We start from the raw sequence: 23,695 nt of genomic DNA, 5'->3' as shown, positions 1-23,695 counted from the left end.
CCCAACATTTACTAGAGAAGGTTCTATAGTTCAAGATTCTCTGTTAAAAAGAAAATAGTTCCATGATGCAGTGAATTTAGAAAGGCTGCATACTGTGCTACAGTAATCTAGTGTTGAGTTGGCACTTTTTGTTCATTTCATGCATTCATTCATTCATTCAACAAATATATTTTATGTTCCTCCTGTGCATCAGACATCTTCTAGATGCTGGGAAAGAATGCCAGAAATAGATATGCTTTACACTCTTGGGTATTACAGTTGGTGTAGAAAGGTAGACATTGAAATAAGCCATTACAGGGTGGCGGGTTAAGACCTGAGTAGAGGAGATCCGGAATTTAAGGGAGCATATAGCAAGGATATCTCACCTGATCTGAAAAGGGTGAAGGAAATAATTTCCAAGAAGTACCTTTTTTTTCCTAAAGATTTATTTTCTTTTTATTTATTTATCTCCCCTCCCCCCTCCCCCATTGGCTGCTCTCTGTGTCCATTCGCTGTGTGTTCCTCTGTATCCACTTGCACTATCAGGTGGCATTGGGAAACCGCATCTCTTTTTTCTTGCGTCATCTTGCTGCTCAGCTCTCCCTGTGTGTGGCCCCACTCCTGGGTAGACTGCGCTTTTTTCATGCATGGCAGCTCTCTTTGTGGGACGCAGACCTTGCGCGTGGGGCATCCCTGCGAGGGGGTGCCCCTGCGTGGCATAGCACTCCTTGTGCACGGCAGCATTGTGCATGGACCAGCTTACCACATGGGTTAGGAGGCCCTGGGGATCAAACTCTGGACCCTCCATATGGTAGACGGAAGCTCTATCAGTTGAACCACGTCCACTTCCCCAAGAAGTACCTTTTGTGCTATATACTTTCCAAACATTGTACCAATGATCATCCTGGGTGAGTTTTATTACTTACCCAAGGTATATGACAAGTAAGTGGCAAAAGCCAGAATTTGAATCCTGATTGGTCTCACTCTAAAGTAGTCTTTCCACTGCCCCACAATAGCCTCTCAAAGCATGAACTGATTTTGATTAAATTTGCTTTGCTAAAAAAAAAAAATAAGAATTTGAGTGATATCTTAAGTTTGCTTTGCCTGTGATTATCATATAATTATTAGGTTATTTTTAATTGCTATAATTTATAATGTTAATAGATTATAGTAAAATTTGGCATTTGGGTAGAAGTATCAGAAGTTTACCATAGCCCCAAGGTCTGAAGTTCACATTCTAAGTAGTGCCTTACACATGGTAGGTAGTCAAAACACAGGTGCAATTTCACATTTTACTATGAGTAAATGATAGGATAGTTTGAAAAGACAGCTTTGAAGTCTTCTAAAGAAAGGTGCTACTCATCTCTGTGAAATGATCAAACTTGCCAACGGAATTTCCAAGCAGACCTGTTTTAAGATAGAAGGTAAAATATAAAGATGATGCTCTTAAAAATGTCTGGGTCTACTTAACACCTGCAGTTCCTGTAGACACTTTTTTGGCTAGGTGATGTAAACTTCAAATTTCACCATGTGAGAAGGTGTATATATAACTGTTAATACTTTTGAAGATCCTGGCCTAAAGGAGGGTCAGATAAATAATGTAAGGTAGACTTCAGAAAATAAAATGGATTGTCCTAATCCTGGCAAAAATGTTCAAAATCCCATGAAGGAACTCTTATATTTCATTTTCTTGGTGTGAGGTGAGGCTTTCTGGCATTTGTACCTCAGAGTGAGCCTGAATGTGTAAGTCATAGACCATAGACCTGCTCTAATTGGTCTTGTCAGCATTCTGCAGTATCACCAAACTTGGCACCAAAATTATTTTTAAATAATATAAATATAAATATTATATATTTATTTGTTAATTCCTTCTCTTCACCCTCAGAAGGTGATTTTAAGGGATAAAATGGTCACAAGAGACATTGCCAGACTGAAAAAGAGAAGTTAAGAACCTGGATAATCTGTAAACCTAGATTAATTCCCAAACCCTTGTCATTTATATTTGCATATACAAAATACTTTTGCCCAGTGGGATTTTAGGTGCTATTTTTGTTCATCTTGGGAAAAACAGGATGGTGAACAAGAAGTATTCTTGTGTTGTATTTTTATTCACGATCAAACATCAGTACTTTTCTTTACTAACCATAAAATGTGTTGGTTTAACTTTAGGGACACTACAGTGCAAACCCTTACTCTTCAGCCTTCTGTTAAAGATGGACTTATTGTATATGAAGACTCACCGTTGGTAAGTAATCCAGTTATAGAAATATTGTTGTTTTTTGGCCTTTGATGGGAAAAAAAAATCTCCCATAGAGTCTAATATATTTCAGTCTAACTGGAAAGCCTTCATTCATATGTAATATTGGCATCAGATATTTAAATAAGAATTATTGAGAGAAGAACATGTGTTCTTATTTTGTCCTTCCCTTTCTTGAGTGAAAGATTTAAAGAATGACAGAAATCCTCTATTGATTTCTTTTCCATGTAGAATATTAAAAATAAAATAGTTTGCGTTTGTTTTCCCATGTATAGAGTTTGAAATTAGGTGATGTTTCTAGAATGTTTTTTTGAAACTTTCTAAATGGGCAAAATACTGGCCCAGTGTTTGGGTGGCTGGGAAGAGCCAGTCCTCAGCTTCCCCACGCAAGGCCCAAAGAAATCCCACCTGCCAAGCCTGTCCCTCTGTGCAGGTAACTCCCTTGTGGCAAAGGCACAAATAAGCCTTTATGGGAACTCTGTGATTCAGACTCTAGTCCTAGGAGTCTTTAGTGTCTCCTTCCGGAATTTTCCCAGATTAGTCCCTACTTTCCTTGAACAGAGATGTGAAGACTGGGATTGGGGATAGAAGTTTCACTTTTTTTCTCTTTTTTAATTCAGTTTATTATTTTTAAAAAATATTCCATATCTGTTTTTACAAAATAGAATATTTGTGGTAGAATGAATCAACTAATTTTTTCATTTGTATTTCTTTCAAATTACTCACCAAACTATACAATCAGAAAATTTTATGATATAGTCTACTTCATGTTATGAGATATTTCTTACTACTAAAAAAAAAAGTCTTTGGGTTCACATTTAAATTCATTGACTATCCCTACCTAAATACCCCCCAAAAAACTGTTTTTTAGAGTTCCTTCTAGCTTTTATCTTTCTTTTCATAATGTCACCATTCACCCAGTCACCTAAGACCTAGGAGTCTTTCTTATTTTTATTCTCCTTTTCTCCCATCTATTCAGTTGCCCAAACTGTAGAGTCTATCTCTGCAAAAGTCTTCATATCAATCTAATCCTCATACCCGTTGTTTTTTCCCATGCCCCTCCCAAATTCAGGTCCCCAAACCATTTCTTAGCCATATGATATGGTAATCCTTTTCACTCTATTCTGTACATTGCTGCCAGATTAAACATCCTATAAAGCGTAATGCCAGGCTCCATTCCTGTCATGTCTCAGCTCACAAATTTTTGACTACATCCCATTACTTAATGAGGAAAAGCACATTTTTCTTGGTCTGGCAATCATGTGCTTAGTAGCAGTGACCAATCTACCATTCCAGTTCCTTTTCTCTCTTTTCTTACCTATAACCTCTACTTCAGCCGAAAGAGACAATTCATAATCACTCTTCTCTAAATAAGTCCCTAGATTTCTTGAGTTTGACCTTGTACTCTGTCTTGAATACCCACCTTTTCAGCACTATGCATTTGTAACCATCCATCCTTTGGTCCATCTATCCTTGTTCACGCTTTGAAGATCCATAACAAATGCAAATTTCTGATATCCACAATAAGCCCCATGGCATTTTTTTTAAAAGATTTATTTATTTATTTCTCTCCCCTTCCCCACCCCCCCAGTTGTCTGCTCTCTATGTCCATTCACTGTGTGTTCTTCTGTGTCCACTTCTATTCTTGTCAGCAGCAGGGGAATCTGTGTCTCTTTTTTGTTGTGTCATCTTGCTGCATCAGCTCTCCGTGTGCAGCGCCACTCCTGGGCAGGCTGGACTTCCTTTCGCACTGGGCGGCTCTCCTTAAGGGGCACACTCCTTGCACGTGGGGCTCCCCTATGCGGGGGACACCTCTGCGTGGCACGGCACTCCTTGCGTGCATCAGCACTGTGCATGGGCCAGCTCCACACGGGTCAAGGAGGCCTGGGGTTTGAACCACAGATCTCCCATGTGGTAGGCAGACACTCTAGCCATTGAGCCAAGTCCACTTCCCCCATGGCATTTTAATTTCTCTGTTTGTTATACTCATTTTAAATCTGCCATGGTGTAGGAAATGTTTTGGGCATCACCATCATAGGAGCATTCTAATGCTAAAGGAATAACATGATCACTGTAGAGTTAGCAATTTAGTGACAGTGTGAAGCTTTGGTTGGAGACCCATATATTTTGTTCCAGCTCTACCACAGGCATTTTTGGCGAGTGTGCACATGACTTAAATAACACCATCTATTATCTGTCTAAAGCAGTAAGTGATGATATTTTCAAGATGGTTGTTTTCACTTTTTTGTTTATAATAAATTTTCCGTTTTTAAAGGTTAAAGCAGTAAAGTTTGGTCATGTTCTGGTAGTAGATGAGGCAGACAAGGCCCCAACAAATGTCACCTGTATTTTAAAAACTCTGGTGGAAAATGGGGAAATGATTCTAGCAGATGGAAGACGCATTATTGCAAGTGAGTATAAAAAAGCAACTCTTTTCCTTTAAATACATGCAATTTTTACATCTCTGGTAACAAATCACAGACTTAGTTGGGTATAAGCACGAGTTCCATATAACTCAAATTATCTGTACTGATAACCATTTTTAAAAACCTGTGGGAGTGTGTATAGTTCATTGGTTGAGTGCCTGCTTCCCATGTTTGAGGTCCCAGGTTCAATCTTTATTACCTCCTTAAAAGTAGTAACAATTTTTAAAAACAAATACTTCTGAATCTAGCTTTGTCACCTTTATAGCCAGAGAACATCTTTGAAAATTTCATTAGTAATACTAGGTTAAATCAACCTCATATTTTCCTACTCCAAGAATAATAACACACAATTCTTAATACACTGATCTCTCAATTATTTGAGAGATACTTTTCCTTTCTGTAATTTGGAACTTTTTAAAACTGGCATTTTCTAATACTGTCTACTCCCAATATTAATACTAGTTTTATTATAAGCAAAATATAATTAGAAAAATTATATTTAGCTTATTTTACTACACATATATATGTGTACTCAAGCATATATGCTACACACAAACACGTTTTTCCTTTTTCAAAAAAGTTATTAGAGAAGAGTAGACAGATAACTCTCATCAGTCTATTTAACCAACAAGAAAAACTTAAATTTATCTAACCAGCACCAATAAAAATATTCTAATACTTAGTTTCACAGTGAATTTATGGAACAGTGAGAATTTAAGTTGGACATCTTAAAAGCTGTCTGATAAAGATCTTGGAGGGAGCAGACGTAGCTCAAGTGATTGAGTGCCTGCTTCCCTCATGGGAGGTCCTGGGTTCAGTTCCCGGTGTCTCCTAAAAACAAAAAAAATAGACAACAAGCAAACAAATGAGAAAACCAGCTTGGGGGAGCCAGTGTGGCTCAGTGGTTGAGTGACGGCTTCCCACGTACAAGTCCTGGGCTCATTCCCTGGCCCTGGTAGACCTTTGAGAACTTCATGATTCGGTTCTATCTGTCCTTTTTAGAGGCATTGTCAGGACTATGGAATAGGAAGGAAGAATGAATTACTGGGACAAAATTGTAGTTAAGGAGTGATTATCTCCTGGGAACCTTCCATGTTCTCTGATACATTTCTGAGGGGTAGTCTAGAAGTAAAGGAGTCAGCTCAACTGTGAGTATAGTTGACATTTTAAACACAAGAGATTTGGAAGTTCTTTGAACATAGTTTCCTAAGTGTTTTTCATTGTCTTTGCTTTTTTTTTTCATTTTTTATTGCTTTTATTTCAATTAATTAAATTTTGCCTGTGGCCACATACCTTCTTCTTTGCCACAACTAAATTAATGGGAATGTAGTGCTAAAAATGTCAGTTGTATTAGCACACAAATACGTAGCACAATGAAAGCTTATTTTTGGTGTCATAAAAAATTATGGGTGAGTGTGTGTAGCTCTGTAGTTGAGCTCCTACTTTCTATGTTCAATCCCCGGTACCTTCTTTAAAAAAATTTTTTTTGAGTTAGGATCTTACTGACAACTTCAAAACTGTCATTTCTTAAAGACGGGTACCTTAAAGCTGAGATTTAAATAAACCCAGAGGATAAGTATTTCTTCATAATAATAACCATAAAATAAAGTCGTTCAAAATCTTAACACCTATCTTTTGTTGTGTGGACTAACAATTCTATCCAAAATGTATACTAGCCTGTAAAATATAATATTCCATTCATTTAATACCTGAAGCAATTTCATGACATTTGTTTAAAATAGTTCAAACTCTAGTCAACTTGAAATCACTTATTTTAAAGACTTGGGTAGAATCCCTTGATTGGAAGTAAGCCAAGATTGCCCTAATGAGCTAACTAGGTTTAACGACCTTAATTCAGTGTGGGTACACGATCTAATCAGAATTTGATTCTCAGCTGCATAATGGTAGACTATATTCAAAGTGATATAGCTGATTTGAAAAAAACTAAAAGTGTTTCGATTTTTCCTTGTTAGAGTTTTACTTATTTTTTTACTTTCAGAAGTGACAACATCTCAAGCACTGTAAGATAACATTTTAGACAGTTTGCTTTATAGATGTCCACTTAATTTACATAAAAACGCAACTTTCTGTGCAATGTAGCTTACTATGATATTAAGCAAACTTTCTCAAGAAGGTTGTTTTCCTGACAGTTATTATAATCAGATTGCTTTTATTAATATAATCAAACAGTGTGACTTACATGTTATATTAAAGGCTATAACTTGATATTCTTAAGAATTATCAAATATGAGTAAAGAATAACTAGAAACAAGTGTTGTTTTTCAGATTCTTCTAATGTGAATGGAAGAGAAAATGTTGTAGTGATTCATCCTGATTTTAGGATGATCGTTCTGGCCAACAGACCTGGATTTCCTTTCCTGGGCAATGATTTCTTCGGCACATTAGGTAAAAGCAGTAATGACAGTATTAATAACAAAAACCATTTTGTCTTAGACTGGCCATCATTGAATGCTTACTGTGTGTTGTGATGTATAAGCATCACAACCACCTTGTGAGAGTGCTTGTTATCCCTCTGTTAGACAAGGAGAATATCTGATCTTTCAAGAGATTAATATTTTTCTAAGGACACTTAGCTAAGGAGTGTAGGAGCCGGGCTTCTAATCTAAGCCTCTCTGATTCCAGAGCCTGTTCTCCTTAACAGTGATACTATATGCTGTTGTTTAGGTCCTATCGGAATTTAAAACGCAGTATAAGGAATGTTCTTTAGTGTTTGATTTTTGTCACATCCCCTAAATCTAAAAGGATGATTCCCCTCTTCTATGGCATGTAAGTAATTTCTGATTCTTATACTCACCACAAAGCAGGCCCAATCTCCTAGTCTGACCATAAAACCCTAGATCTCCTAGGTTTCCAGCTTGCAAAGCTAGATGGATGATGGTGTCAACAAGACAGGGAGCACTAGGAAAGAGAGTAAGGTTTTTCTAAGGGAGAGTATTGGCATGTCTTTGCATGTGATGGGTTTGTGGGACCTTTAGACTCCCAGTGGAGATGTAGGCTAGGATTTACTGGTATTCTCAAACACAATGGAAAGGTTGTAAATTAGAACAATTCTTTTGAAGGTCAGTTTGCCAGTTTCTGTACATATACTCTTTGATCTAGCAATTCCATGTCAAGGGATTTATCCAAGGGATTTACTTGTGCAGTGATTTAAGTGTAAGGATAGATAGTATAGTATTCTTTACAGTAGCAAAAGGCTATCCACTCAAAGAGACAAGAAAGAAGTTCCATTGTATCCACACAATAGAATACTATGTAGCAATTAACAAAAAGAATGAGAAAAAGTTACCAATGCTGATTTTTTAAATCCTCAAAATATATCAAATGAAACAGTAGTCAGAACTATGGGTTCGGTAGTCTACGATTTGTGCTTAAAAAAAAAAAAAAAAAAAGGTATAAAGAAAATGTGTATACTTGTACATGTGTAGAATTTCCCTAGAAGAGTATTCAAGAAACTGGTAAGAGCAATTTGAAATGGGGGTCAGGGATGGGTGTGTGATTTGCTCATTAACACTTTTTAGTTCTTACTCTGCTCAGGTATTACTTTAAAAGTTATTAATTCATTTATTAATGGTGCTCTAACAAATGTAGTAATGTGAACACACCCAAGTAAATCTGTGATTGTTTCTAATGTGAAAAGGTTTGAGTTCTTTTCATGTTCCACTTCTGCATAGGTCACCCTTTATCTCCCAGGTCACCCTTCATCACTTTTATTTTAAAACCCACCAGTCTCTGCTCATTCCTTCTTCTCCATCTCCCATCAACCCCCAAATCCTGAAACCTTGCACTGTACCTCTACTGTTGCTTTGATGAAAAGCTAGTTCTCCCCTGAATTCCCCATTTCCCTTGAAGTCCTTTCAAGCAGTGGCTCTTTTTCTCCCACAGCTATCACACCCCTAGGCCTGAAGGAAGGGAATGTTCTTCATTGCTGCTTCCAGATAATTCTTCTTTCTTCCCTAAAATCTCATTTCATCAGAAGACATCATGTACAACCCCTGTTGTCATCTCTCCCTACTTGTCACTTGTTTCTCAGTGATTTTTAGCTCTTTGTTCATGTCATTCTCTCCAGCCCACACCTGTCTTAAATCTTGGGTTAGTTTTGGTATACACAGAGGTGACCCTTCCTTGAATACTTTTATTCTGTGATCTTATTCTGTAATAGCCCCCAGCCACTCCCCAGAGTATACCCTAGTTTCAGTAACTGAAACTATTCTTGGAATTGCAATTTCATTATTTTATTCTCACTAGCCCATGGGATGCTCACCTCACCCGTGCATTCACCGCATCCATTCTTCCAGTTATTCCCTCTAGTACCCCCAAACCCCTAAATTTTTAAACCTATTGAAACCTACATCCTTTTCACTGCCGTTACCCCCCTTGTTGTCATCTCTTCTTTCCTTACCCAACCTTTTTATTTTCTTACCCGGCTTTAATACCATTTACATTTATTGGTCCCTTACAAGTGTTTACTCTCAACTTGTCCTATACTCTTGGCAAAAACCTTAACCCTGGTTACTGCCAACTCTGACTACCGTGCACTTCCACACATGCAGCTGAATGTGGTCGGAAAAAGCACAAATCTTCTCCAGTGAACCGCACTTTAAATCCATGACTGTGGCCCTCAAGTGGGCCCTGATTCCGTTGTACTGTGTTTTTCTACTCTTTTCATTTTCCCGCTTTCCTAACAATCATTCACATCTTCTTTAGCTTCACAGCTCCAACACAATTCACAGTGCATGAATTTAGTTTTATTTATTTGTACGTTTTAAAATAGTTTCACTCAGGAAAGTATAAACATAATACAAAAATAATACAGAGAACTCCAATATATCCCCCACCCAGATATCCAGCTTTACCGACTTTTAACATTTTGCCACATTTGTTATATCATTCTATGTATCTTCTCTTTATCTATTTTCTAAACCTTTGAGAGTAAGTTGTATACATGCATGAATGTGTTTTTTAAAGATTATATGCTTGACCACATTCTTACTGTGAGAAATGGAAATATAAAAGGATTTTTACTTTTTTCCTTCATTTTTCTGTCAATCCCAATCCCTCCCTGTTGTTAATTAGCATTCACAGTTTTTGTTCACTCTCCTCCCAGACTTTATTATTTTTTCCTTGCTTCCTACTGCACTGAGAAAATTGAAAGCAATTAGAAAAGACTGTTCACAGACTCCTACTGCCAGTCTCCCACCTGCAGTGCTGTGCTTTCCCACATGTTACAGGTGAACTGTTCACACTCCCAGCTGGAGGCAGGCCCTCCAGGTGAGCACTAGATCCTCATCACCCTCACCTTCTCAGGAGACTGCCCTGGCAATCCTCCCCTACTTCTCCTGCATCGGCAGTTTCCCTGTTAGATTACTCCTGTAAGCTTATAATCATGTTGATATTATGCCCATCTTTGGGGGGGGGGGGGGGTGAGGGAGGGAGAAAAAAAAAGCTCTCAATTCTACTTCTGCCAGTTCTGCTAGATTTTTCTGCTCCTGTTTGCAGCCAAACTCCTCACAACAGTTGCTTGTACTCGAAAAGTTACTATACTTGTCTCCAGTTCCTCTCCCATTCTGTCCTAAATCCATTCCAATCAAGTTTGCATTCCCATTTTGCCACAGAATTCTTGTCCAGGTTTCCAGTAATCTTTCCATTGCTAAATCCCGTGGTTAATTCTCAGCCCACATCTTACTTACTCTTCTCAGCAGCATTTAATATAGTTGATGTAGGTGATCACCCTCTTCTCCCTGATAAATTTTCTGTGCTTGACTTCCAGTAACCTTAAAGGCCTTTTTTGGTTTTCCTCCTACCTCACTGACTCAGCCTCCTTTGTTTCATCTTTTTTTAAGAGTGCCCCAGGGCTTGAGGCTTAGTCTTTTATCTATCTATACTCACTCCGTAGATATAATCAGAAAGTGTCATGTTTTAAAATATCATTTACATGCCAGTTATTTCCAGATTTTAATATCCAGCCCAGACCTCCCTCCTGAATTCAGTGCTCATATATTCAATTGCCTCTTCAACATCTCCTATACCTCAGATTTAGCGTGTCCTCAATGAACTACTGATCTTCCCTCTTAATATGTTCAGCTCATAGTCCCTCTTCATCCCGATTGATGATAACTTCATCCTTCTCAGGCCAGAAACCTTAGAGTCATCCTTGACATCTCTTTCTCTTATACTCCATTCCATCTATTAGGAAATCTTCTAGTCTCTATCCTCAAAATATATTCAGAAGGATCCTACTTCTTATCACTTCCACTTACCACCATTCAGATCTGAGTCACTGTCATCTCTCACTCGTATTACCGTGTTAGTCTCCTGACGTGACTACCTGCTTCCACTTTGGTCCTTTGTCATGAACTATGAGGGATCTAAGCTTTCGCCCTATTTTCAAGCTAACGTGTTAGCCTGCCACCATTTCATGACAGAAGATACAAGAGTCCTGGGTGAGAAACCAAAGACCAGTTATTATCCACAGCAAAAGCAGTAGCCAGAGTATCAGCATTTGTGCTGATTCCGCAAGTCCAGTTTTCAACAGGGCAACGTGGAAAGGGCCATATGGTACCCACACTTGAGATGAAGAACATTGCAGGAGAGGAACCTGGAGTTTAGGTTACCTGAATCTAAGCATGTTTTACCTTGGCTCCAGAGAGAGACCCTGTATTTTCCAAGGTTGTTAGCTAAACAAACACTAAGAAGATAGCCAAAGGCAACTAGTGCCTTTGCTCACAGTATGTGCAGCAGTGCAAGAGACCCGTGGAGATTTGTCTCCCAAAACCCTTCTACAATCATTTCTCAACAGAGCAGTCCACGCCTCTCTTTAAACTCTCCCCTGGCTTTCCATTTCACTCTGAGGACAAGACTTTTCAGCAGTATACAGTGCCCTCCACAATTTGTCTCCCACATCATCATACCTCCTTGATTTCACATCCTGTGCTGCTCTATGCTGTGCTCCCCTTCACTTACTCTGTTCCAGCCACTCAGATCTCCCTCCTGTCTTGAACATGCCAGGCATGGTTGCCTTGGGGTCTTTGCATTAGCTGTAACTCCTACCTGAAATGCACCTCTCCATACATGTATTTGCTCAAAGCATCACCTTCTCAGTAAGGGACTTACCTGACTAACCTCTCCCACCATCACCATTTACTTGACACATAGAAGATATTAAATAATTATTTGGTGAATAAATATATGACAGAATGAATGAGTGAAAGAGGAGTTAATCATTTCTTTAATATCCATGTTAAATTTGATTTTCAAAAAAAAGGGAGAAGCTGTTCTCCACATTTGTTTTTGAACAGGTTTAGTCTGAAATTCAAGTTTGAAGTTATCATGGCTTTTTATTCACTTGCTTTATATATTAACTGATAATATAACTGTCTGAACTGTTCATAAGGCAACATATGATCTTATTGTTACCTGACCAGATGTTTTCTTTTTCTAAAATGAGCATATTAAGTGATACAAATGAACTTTTTAAAATTTTTTTTAAGATTTATTTTTTTATTTATTTCTCTCCCCCTTCCCCTCCCTCCCCCCAGTTGTCTGCTCTCTATGTCCATTTGCTGTGTGTTCTTCTGTGACCGCTTCTATCCTTATCAGTGGCAATGGAAATCTATGTTTCTTTTTGTTGCATCATCTTGTGTCAGCTCTCCATGTGTGCGGCACCATTCCTGGGCAAGCTGCACTTTCTTTCGCGCTGGGCGGCTCTCCTTATGGGGCACACTCCTTGTGCGTGGGGCTCCCCTACATGGGGACACCCCTGCATAGCACAGCACTCCTTGCGTGCATCAGCACTGCACATGGGCCAGCTCCACATGGGTCAAGGAGGCCCGGGGTTTGAACCGTGGACCTCCCATGTGGTAGATGGACGCCCTATCCATTGGGCCAAGTCCACTTCCCCACAAATGAACTTTTAACATGAGAAATTCACTCCTGTTTTGAGCATAGATTATATTTTTCTAGTGCATTTTCAGTTGCCTAATTTACAGATTAAATATTTTGCTTTTCTAAATTCCTTTTTCTTGATTTTAATTTACACAGTGTCTCTGCTGGTTTGCTTTTCTGAAACTAGCTCTAAAGTATATTCTAGCAATCTGCACAAAATATAAGTTGCTTAGAGAATGATGATAATCTCTGCCTTTTTATTATACATAAAGAATTATTCATTTAGGATAGATATATGTAATTTATGAGGATAATCAAAATTTAAATTAAGAAGACAGTCTCAGAACCATATAAATAGTATTTTCCCGTTAATGGAAAAAGAATAAATCATCTAAACTATATATGTTTATATGTATGTATTTTAAAAATACCAATAAAGATCTGGAAGAATAAATACACTGTTAATACAGGGTGCCTATGGGGGAGAGAATGGAACTGGAAGAGTCATAGAAGATGCTTCCCCTTTTTACTATTTGTGTTTGAATATCTCCCAGCGAGCAAATGTTGGTATATTGTATCATTTTTCCATAGGAAAAAGAAATCATGCAGCGTGAACAACACATCACACAGTTTTCTTTTGTTTTAGCTATTTGCTTTCTTCTCTGTACCATTCTGTTGTTGGGTGTGCTTCCTGTTCAGTTTTACACATATAAAAATAGAAGCGCTTTGGTGAGCAACCAGGGACTCTTTAAAAAACCATTCCATCTTTCCCTTGGCATTATAATAGATTAGTTGCATGCTGAATGTAAATCTTTGTCTTTTAGGTGATATTTTTAGCTGCCATGCAATTGATAACCCCAAGCCCCAGTCGGAACTCGAGATGCTAAGACAGTATGGACCAAGTGTGCCCGAGCCAATCCTTCAGAAGCTCGTGGCTGCCTTTGGAGAGCTGAGGAGTTTGGCTGACCAGGGGATTATTAACTATCCTTATTCAACCAGAGAAGTGGTCAACATAGTCAAACATTTACAGGTATGTCACACAGCTGTGCATAAAGGTTTCAAAAAAGCCACCAATCTTGTTTCATCAGGCTTCTTAATCTACATCAGGTCTCACAATTTCTGTAAATAATTTTAAGATGACATGATGTGAAGTGTTTGTAACTTAAATTCTAAAGCTGCAAGGCCAATGAACTTTAGCTGTTTAGCCTTTGAATTGACATTGGCAAAGTTCTGTGCCATGGCTATTACCAAAGAGCTAGAAAATTTGATGGAGGGTTTTGTTTGTTTGCTTGTTTGTTTTGGAAGGGGAGGCAGGAGGTAGGACAGTGAGGAAACTTTTCTATTGTTTTACTTTTTACAACCAATATATGATATCTGGGTGAAAAATATTTTCATTTTGAAAATAAAAGACTTGATGATGAAAAAGAGTAGGAAGTAATGGTATTGATTATATACCACTAAATACTGCAAGAAAGTCTTTCAAGATAAAGTCAATGGGCAGGAGAATGAACTTCCCTCTGGCCATAGACAATGGGTAGTCCACCTTGGTAAAGAAAATAAAGCCACATGTAAATGCTACTTAAATGACAAATACTGGTTTCCAAGCTAACAGTCACAACCTAATGGCTCTGGGCCTCTGCCCCATTCCCAACCCTCAAGGAAAACCCAAAGAATATCCACACAGAGCCAGTAAAGGATCATAGGACACACCAGTGGAAAGCTAGCTGTAGTAACACTTGCTCTCTTCCCTTTTCCATTCCCTATTTCTCTATCCCCTTTAGGCTTTATGTTCTTCTTTCCTTCTCTTCTTATTCCATTATCTTTTTCTTCACTGATACATAGAACTGTGACTTCTCTTAGAAATTCTATGTATATATATGTTCAACACTGCTTTAGTTAAATAGCATTTTTAAATTGATCGATCTGGTATACATTTTAAGGGTAGGGATTTCAGAAAGCTGTGGAAGACACCCACCACCAGAGCCTGAGGCCTGATTTAACATTTGAGATAAAAAACGTCCCCCTCTCAAATTCTCACATTTGTTTCAAAAGGAAAATGGTGTTAAGTCATCCGATCAAACATTAAAAGAGAAAAATATATATATTCCTACTATCTGGTTATCTCACAAGGCCAGTAACTTTCTGCTAAAGTTCAGCCAAGCATTTTTGTTCTATCAGTTTTTTTAATCTTAAATTGTGCATTTTACCACATGTGTAATGAGGAATTTTTTTTTCAATGCAGAAATTTCCCACTGAAGGTCTTTCCAGTGTGGTTAGGAATGTGTTTGACTTTGATTCCTACAACAGCGACATGAGGGAGATCTTGATTAACACATTACACAAATACGGAATACCTATCGGAGCAAAACCAGATGTGCATCTGGCGAAGGAGTAAGGCAAACTCACTATTGATAAAATACTCTCTTGATCGTTATACTTCTGATTCTTAAATGCTGAGAATTCCTGCTCTACTGTTATACCTTATTAATAAACTGAGTTGGTGTGGAAATTACTGTCCCCTAAGAAACTATTCAATTATAATTTGCTATTTACTGGCTGGTTTTCAGTTAAATAGCATTATTTATAGGCCTAACATTGAGAATTTCAGTTATTTTGAATGTCCCATGAGTAAATGTAATATAATCAAATAAAGGGAAATATTTGTTTCTTTAACAGTCTCTGTCCTTTTGTTGAGTTACTGTGGGTTTCATCATTTCCTAATGCTGTGCAAAATCACTGAACAACCATGAAAGCTACATAAAGGGCCAATATGCATTCCATTAAGAAGATTTTCTTCTTTATGTCACCATAGTTCTATGATTGTTTGGTAGATTTTTATGACTTACTTCAGCTGGATAGATGAAAGGAGTAATGAGAACCAGCAGGTTTGATTTTCATGGGAGCCAGTTACCTGCCTTTAATTTTGTAACCACAGGATACCTACTTAACCTTAACTAAGAATCTTGCAAACACATTGTTGATAAGAAAAAGAGTTGATGAAGTTTATCAGTAGAGTGAATGAGTCAGTGAAAATTTACTCTGTCACTAGAGAAAGAGTTTTAAATTTGCATAACTCATTGAAAATGCATCTTGTGCCATCTTTGTCTACAAAAAATGTTAAGTATCATAAATTCCCAAAGGACAATAATTACTTTTCAAGTAAATTATTATTCAACTTTCGTCTCTCATAGGCACTCTCTACCTCTTATTAGAAAAAGCTTCTTAATATAAATCAATGATTGGTCCAGCAGTATGTATGTATCTGTACATCCTTATGTGTATATATCCTTTATGCACATCCTTATGTGTATATATCCTGTATGCACATCCTTATGTGTATATATCCTGTATATTTATTTATTCTTTGAAGTCATTATAAACACTTGTCAGACTATATATCAATAAAAATAAATTACTAAATGTTCAAGAATTTCTTAAGGAGAAACAAATATTTCCCTTTTATGGTAAAAGCACAAAATGGAGCTATATTAAAATAATCAGTGCTTTGGTTTATATTATTAATGACTGAGTAAAGTTTTTTCAAGGAGGGTGATTTGATGTCGGTTGTTAATACACACACTTTTTTCTGTGTAATACAGTTTACTGGTTAACTAGCAATCCTTATGGGCATTTTGCAATGAGGTTGTTAATTTAATGGATGAAGCACATATTCTGAATTAGAAAGTTAAGGAAATTGTCTTTAAATATGGAAACTTCTATTAGCACCCATGTGTTTTACTTCCTTTCTTTTTAAGTTTTTTATTAGAAATGTTGTAGATTTACAGAAAAATAATGCAGAAAATAGAGTTCCCACATACACCCCTCACACAGAATTTTCCCTATTAATATCACTTTACATTAGTGTGGTTCCTTTGTTACAAATGATGAAACAATATTATAATAATTATCTATGGTCCATACTTAATATTATGGTTCATTGTGTTACATAGTCCTTCAAATTTTTAAATTTTTATTCTAGTAACATATATACAACATAAATTTCCCCTTTTATCCACATTCAAATGTGTAATTTGGTGGCATTAACTACATTCACAATGTTGTGCTATCATCACCACCATCCATTAACAAAATGTTTCCATCACCCCAAAGAGAAATTCTGTACCAATTAAGCAGTAACTCCCATTCCCTACCCCTACCCTAGCCCCTGGTAACTTGTATTCTAGTATCTGTTTCTATGAATTTGCTTATTCTGATTATTCATATCAGTGAGATCATATACTATATATCCTTTTGCATCTGGCTTATTTCACTTAGTGACGATGCCTTCATCCATATTGTCACATGGATCAAAACTGTATTTGTTTTTATGACTGAATAATACTCCATTGTATGTACATACCAATTTTTGTTTGTCCACTCATCAGTTGATGGACACTTGGGTTATTTCCATCTTTTGGCAATTGTGAATAATGGCACTGTGGACATTGGTGTGCAAATGTCTGTTTGCATCCCTGCTTTCAGCAGGTCTTCTGTTTATATACATAGTAGCAAGACTGCCAGATCCTATGGCAGTTCTATACCTAGCCTCCTGAGGAACAGCCAAATGTCCTCCTCAGCAGCTATACCATTTTACATTCCCACCAACAGTGAATATGTGTTCCTATTTTTTCACATCCTCTCCAATATTTGTAATTTTTTTTAATAGTAGCTATTCTAGTGAGTGTGAAATGGTATCAAATTGTGGTTTTGATTTGCATTTCCTTAATGGCGAATGATGTTGAGCATCTTTTCTTGTACTTTTTGGTCATTTGTATATCCTCTTTGAAGAAATTTCTATTCAAGTCTTTTGTCCATTTTTTAATTGAGTTGTTTATCTTTACATTGTTAAGTTGTAGGATTTCTTTTTATATTTTGGATATTAAACCTTTATCAACTGTGTGGTTTCCAGATATTTTCTACCATTCTGTAGATTGTCTTTTTACTTTCTTGATGAAATTCTTTGATACACAGAAGTTTTTTACTTTGATGAAGTCCCATTTATCTTTTTATTTTCTTTTGTTAGTTGTGGTTTTTGTGTAAAGTCTAAGAAACCATTGCCTAACAGTAGGTCCTGAAGATGCTTCCCTATTTTTTTTCCTAGGAGTTTATAGTTTGGGTTCTTAGATTCTTAATCCATTTTGAATTAATTTTTCTATATGGTATGAGGTAGGGATTCACCTTTATTCATTTGCATATAGATATCCAATTTCCCAGCACTATTTGTTGAAGAGATTATTTTTTCCTCAAAGAGTGAACTTGGCACCATTGTCAAAAATCAGTTGACCATAGATGTGAGGGTTTTTTCTGAACTCTCAATTTGATTCCATTGGTCAGTATTTCTGTCCTCATGCCAGTACAATGAAGTTTTGATTACTGTAGCTTTATAATAAGATTTAAAATCAGGAAGTATGAGTCTTACAATTCCATTCTTTTTTTCAAGAATGCTTTTGGTTACTAAAGGTCCCTTACCCTTCCATATAAATTTCATGATTGGCTTTTCTGTTACTGCAAAGAAGGCTGTTGAAATTTTGATTGGCATTGCATTGAATCTGTAAATTGCTCTGAGTTAAAATGACATCTAAACCATAATAGTCTTCCAGTCCATGACCGTGAATGTCCTTGTATTTATTTAGGTCTTTGATTTCTATTAGCATTGTTTTATAATTTTCCATGTACAATTTGAAAACCTTATTTTTTTTTTTCATTTTCTTTCCTAATTGCTCTGACTAGAACTTCCAGTGCCATGTTAAACAGCAGTGGTGACAGTGGGATTGCTTGTCTTGTTCCAAAGCTCTCAATCTTTCACCATTGAGTATAGCATTAGGGATAGGTTTTTCTTATGTGCCATTTATCATGTTGAAGTTTCCCTCTATTCATAGTTTTCTAAGTGTTTATATCAGGAGGTGCTGAATTGTGTTAGATGCCTTTTTTGCATCTGAGATCATCATGTGGTTTTTACCCCACTTTGTTTGGTTAATGTAGTGTATTACATTAATTGATTTTCTTATGTTGAACCACATATATCCAACCACATATATCCAACTTGATAATGGTGTATAATTCTTTTAATGTGCTGTTGGATTCTCTTTGCTACTATTGAGCATTTTTGCATCTATATTCATAAGGGATATAAGTCTTCTGTAATTTTCTTTTCCTATAGTATCTTTATATTCTAGCTTTGAAATTAGGGTGATGTTGACCTCATAGAATGAATTAGGAAGTATTCCCTCCACTTCAGTTTTTTGCTAGAATTTGAGGAATATTGGTGCTAATTCTTTTAGTTATTAGATAAAATTCACCAGTGCAGTCATCTGATCTAGGTTTTTATTTGTTGGGAGGTTTTTGATTACTAATTTAATCTCTTTACTTGTTACTGGTCTTGAGTTATTGTAGATAGTTTGTATGTTTCTAGGAATTTATTGAGATGTGTTTTATGACCTAACATATGGTCTATCCTGAAGAATGATCCATGTGTACTAGAGAAGAATGTGTATTCAATTGCTCTTGCACAAAGTGTTTAGCACATGTATGTTAGGTCTACTTGGTTTATAGAATTGTCCAAGTCTTCTGTTTCCTTATTGATCTTCAGTGTAGATGTTCTATCCATTTCTTGAAAGTCGTGTTTTGAAGTCACCTACTATTAATATAGAACCATCTATTTCTCCCCTCAAATCTGTCAATTATTCCTTCATATATTTTCTGGCTCTGCCATTAGGTGCATATTTATTTGTAATTGCTACGTCTTCTTGTTTAATTGACACTTTTGTTAGTAGTGACATCTTTATCTCTCATTTTTTAATTAAAGTCTATTTTATCTGATATTAATATAGCTACCTCAGCTTTCTTTTAACAAATTTTATTGATACATATTAATAAAGCATAAATCCTTCCAGAATGTACAATACATAGTATTCAGTGTAATCACATATTTGTGCATTCATCACTTAAATCATTCTTCAAGCACTTTCATTATTCCAATAATAGTAATAATAATAAACAAACAAATAAAACTCATCACCTCTCAATCTCTCTATGCTTCTACCATACATAGCTACTATTTTTTCCTTCTAATATATTTATATTTTATAGAAACCATCTTATATATGCAATATCACCCATATTCGTGTTTTATATGAGGTTTTACTATCTTATGCAATCTCATGGTATAGTTTTTAACTTTCCTTCTAGTAATATACATGACCTTAGACTTACCCTTTCAACCACTGTCCCAGCTCTCTTTTGATTATTCTTTGCAAGGTATATTTTTTCCCCATCCTTTCACTTTTAACCTACTTGTACCTTAGAATTCAGGATGATTCTCTTGTAAACAGCATATACTTGGGTCATTTTTTTAATCCATTCTGCTGATCTCTGCCTTTTGACAGGTGAATATAATCCATTTCCATTTAAGGTAATACTTACAATACAAGACTTTCTTCTAGGATTGTGCTATTTGGCCTTTGTAAGCACTGTAACTTTTGTCCATCAATACTTTCATTATCGTCTAGTTTCATATTTGATTTTTTGTATTACACTGAGTGCCTTCTCCTTTCTTTCTTTATATGTAAGTATATATTGAGGTTACCATTAGGCTTAAATTTAACATTCTAAATCTCTAACAATAACCTTTGAAACAAATTAACTATAATAGCAAGCGCAAGTACTGACCCAGACCCCTCAATCCCCCTCCTTTTTTTTGTATTTGTTACAGTATATCTATCTTTATATGTTGTATGTCCAAGACCATAGATTCATTACTTTTTATGCATTTGAACTTTAAAACCTGTAAAAAGTGGAGTTACATGCCAAGAAATTACAGTAAATAATACTGCAATTATAATTACCCACATGGTTACCTTTCCCAGAGGCCTTTGTATCTTTATCCTGCTTCAATTCACTTAGTGTCCTTTCCTTTCTGTCCGAAGAATTCCCTTTAGCATTGTCTAGTGGTAACAAGTTCTCTCAACTCTTGTTTATAGAGGAATGTCATAATCTCTCTCATTTTTTTAAATTTTTTTTGTTTTGCTTTTTATTTCTCTCCCCTTCCCACCTGCCCCCCCCACCCCACCCCAGTTGTCTGTTTTCTGTGTCTATTTGCTGCGTGTTCTTCTTTGTCTTCTTCTGTTGTTGTCGGTGGCATGGGAATCTATGTTTCTTTTTTTGTTGTTGTGTCACCTCTCTGTGTACGGTCCCATTCCTGGGCAGGCTGAACTTTCTTTCGTGCTGGGCGGCTCTTCTTATGGGGCGCACTTCTTGCACATGGGGCTCTCCTACACGGGACACCCCTGCATGGCAGGGCACTCCTTGCGTGCATCAGCACTGTGCGTGGGCCAGCGCCATATAAATTCTTGGTTGTCAATTGTGTTCTTTCAGCACTTTTAATATGTTGCCCCTTTATCTTCTTGTCTCCATGGTTTCTGATGAGCATAATCTTATTGAGACTTCCTTGTATATAGCACATTGTTTTTCTCTTGTATTTTTCAGAGCTCTCTTCTTGTGCTTGAAGTTTGACTACTATGTGTCTAGGTGTGACTCTTTTGGAGTTTATCCTATTTGGAGTCTGTTGGGCTTCTTGAATGTTCATATTCATGTCCTTCGTTAAATTTGGGAAGTTTTATGCAATTCTTTCTTTGAATATTCTTTTTTTTTAATTTACTATTTAACTTTTTTATTTTTAAATAATTTCAAGCTTACAAGACAGTTACAAAAATAATACAAACCCCAAACAGAGAACTCCAACAGAACTCCCACCCCTCAGACAGCCAGATGCACAAATTTTAACATTTGCCACCTTTGCCTTATCTTAACTATCCTTTATCTCTATTATTTTTGAACATTTGAGAGCAGTTTGCACACATCACAATCCTTGAAGTCAAATACTTCCATGTACATTTCTTAAGAACAAGGACAATCACTTATATAATCACCTTAAGTGTGGTTATCAAGTACTTTAAATATTCTTGTGCCTCTTCCCTCTTCTCTCTACAGGATTCCCATAATATGTGTATTAGTACATTTGCTGGTTTCCCACAGTCTCTTCGGTTCTGTTCACTCTTTTCTATTCTTTTATCTTTCTGCTTCTCAGCCTTAATCATTTCAGTAGTCTTGTCTTCGAGATCACTGATTCTTTTTTCACCTAACTCCAATCTGCTGTTGAAGCATTCTAGGGAATTTTTCATCCTAGTTATTTTGGTTTTTAACACTAATATTTCTCATTGGCTCCTTTTTAAAATTTCACTGTCTTTATTGGGATTCTCATATTGTTCATTCCTTATTTTCCTGTTATCCTTTAGTTCTTTCTCCATGTTTTCCTTTATTTCCAGAGCATATTGAGGACCATTTTTAAAAAATCCTGGGACTGGATGTAGCTCAAGTGATTGAGCACCTGCCTCCCATGTACAAGGTCCTGGGTTCAATCCCTGGTACCAACTAAAAACAAACAAATGAAAAAACCAGCTCTTACTGGAAAGCAGATGTAGCTCCATAGTTGAGTGCCTACTTCCCAAATCCCTGGCACCTCCTCAAAAAAAAAGTCTTTATCTTCTAAATCTAGTTTTTTTTCATTGATAGTTTCTGGATTTTTATCTTCTTTTTTTGGATGGGCTGTCATTTCCTGTTTTTTCTTTCTTGTCTTTTTTGCATGATGTACATTTTAATACTTTAAAGTGTTAACTCTGGAGTTTATTCCCTAAACTGTGTGTTCATTAAGTTTGCGCCCAGCTATTGATATGGCAGAGATTTCCTTGAGTTCCAAGATGTAACAAAAATAAACAAAGAAATTAAAGTGCAAAAATACCTTTCACGGCCTTTGCAAATTGGCTCTGTGTTGCCTGGTACTCTCCTTCAGAATTTATCCTCCTATCAAGGAGATCAGCCCTAGGCAAATATGAAGTAAAGGGTCTTCTCTGTCTTTTTTGGAGCCCTCATCTTGTCCCGGGCTTGTCTTTGCTTGGCCTTAGGAATTCCCCATTTACTGCAGTTCAAATGCCCCCTCTATTCACTGTGAAATCAATTTTCTACCCCTCCAGGGTACTTTCTTGTATTACTTAAAGTAGGTAATCCTTTACCCCAGACCACTTTGACTTAATTGTTTCTTACACAGCAACCTGTTTTCTGCAGGCTGCTTCTGCTTGCAGACAAGTTGTATCAAGCTGCTCTGCCTTCAGGGTAACTTCTGAGAGAGTAAGCGAGAGATTCCTGGTTCAGTTTTACAGGCTGTCACAGATAGATTGACATATGGGTACCATAGTATGTGCATAGGGGTTACTCGGGTCCCTCTAGAACAGGGCCAGGGACCCACGATGGGCTCACCAGGTGGCTCCATACCATACCAAATATTGGAGGGGCCAGCAAGGATTCCATGAGCTTCTTCTGCCTTTTTTGAGGAGTCACCACAGCCCTATAACTCTTTTCTAGAGTTCTGTGGAGGATGGCTTTGCCAGTTCTGCCAGTTTTTGCTAGTTTTTATTAATTTTTCCAAGATCTGAGGGGAATGGCACCCCAGAGCATCTTACGCTACTATCTTTTTATAAACTATCTTTTTATAAACTATATTTTTATTTTCAATTGTACATAGGATGGTTTTTATCACCATTAACAAATTTGTGAAATTAGAATTCTAACTTAATGGAAGCATGATTTTAAAATGCCTTTTTTGTATTCTTGCACAACCTGCAGAAAAATTAAAGTTCATATTAGTACATAAGATTAATCATAAAATTGTTGGTAATTTCAGTTTCTAAGAAAGTCAGATAAATTGGTTTATCTGTAAGTCAGTGTCATCCTCAATTCTAAACTGAAAAATTCTTGTTGTGGTGTATTAATTCTTGCCATTATGGGTTAATTCCAACTGCATTACTTATGAATGGAAGTAAAAGTATATTGATTCTAAAGAGAAGATGGTCACATTCATGTCTAAGATAGGGATGGAAAGAACTAGTCCACCCACTACATATAGCCAAAAATAGTCTTACAACAGATGTGGAGGATGAGTGAGCTTTTCCATTGGGTAGAGATGGTAGTAGACTACCATTGTGCAATCATTCAAAGAATTTTTCCTCATCTTTAAATTCACAATCTGTAAATTGCAAAAGTAGTAGTGTTATTTTATTGCCTTTTAGTGAAGTCCATA

General features: G+C 36.6%; 1 protein-coding gene across 1 annotated transcript in view; it reads left to right on the top strand.

Annotated features, from left to right (window-relative positions):
* The window catches only part of VWA8 (von Willebrand factor A domain containing 8), a 429,880-nt gene that overhangs the window by 246,360 nt on the left and 159,825 nt on the right, over nt 1-23,695 (top strand). Inside the window, exons 22-26 of the mRNA XM_058276628.2 lie at nt 2,149-2,224; nt 4,512-4,647; nt 6,949-7,068; nt 13,389-13,594; nt 14,807-14,955. Coding sequence (XP_058132611.1) covers nt 2,149-2,224; nt 4,512-4,647; nt 6,949-7,068; nt 13,389-13,594; nt 14,807-14,955 — 687 coding nt within the window. The remainder of the gene's footprint in view (nt 1-2,148; nt 2,225-4,511; nt 4,648-6,948; nt 7,069-13,388; nt 13,595-14,806; nt 14,956-23,695) is intronic.

Source organism: Dasypus novemcinctus, chromosome 15, assembly GCF_030445035.2.
Source record: "Dasypus novemcinctus isolate mDasNov1 chromosome 15, mDasNov1.1.hap2, whole genome shotgun sequence".
Taxonomy (NCBI): domain Eukaryota; kingdom Metazoa; phylum Chordata; class Mammalia; order Cingulata; family Dasypodidae; genus Dasypus; species Dasypus novemcinctus.
This window is presented reverse-complemented; position numbering and strand designations above follow the sequence as displayed.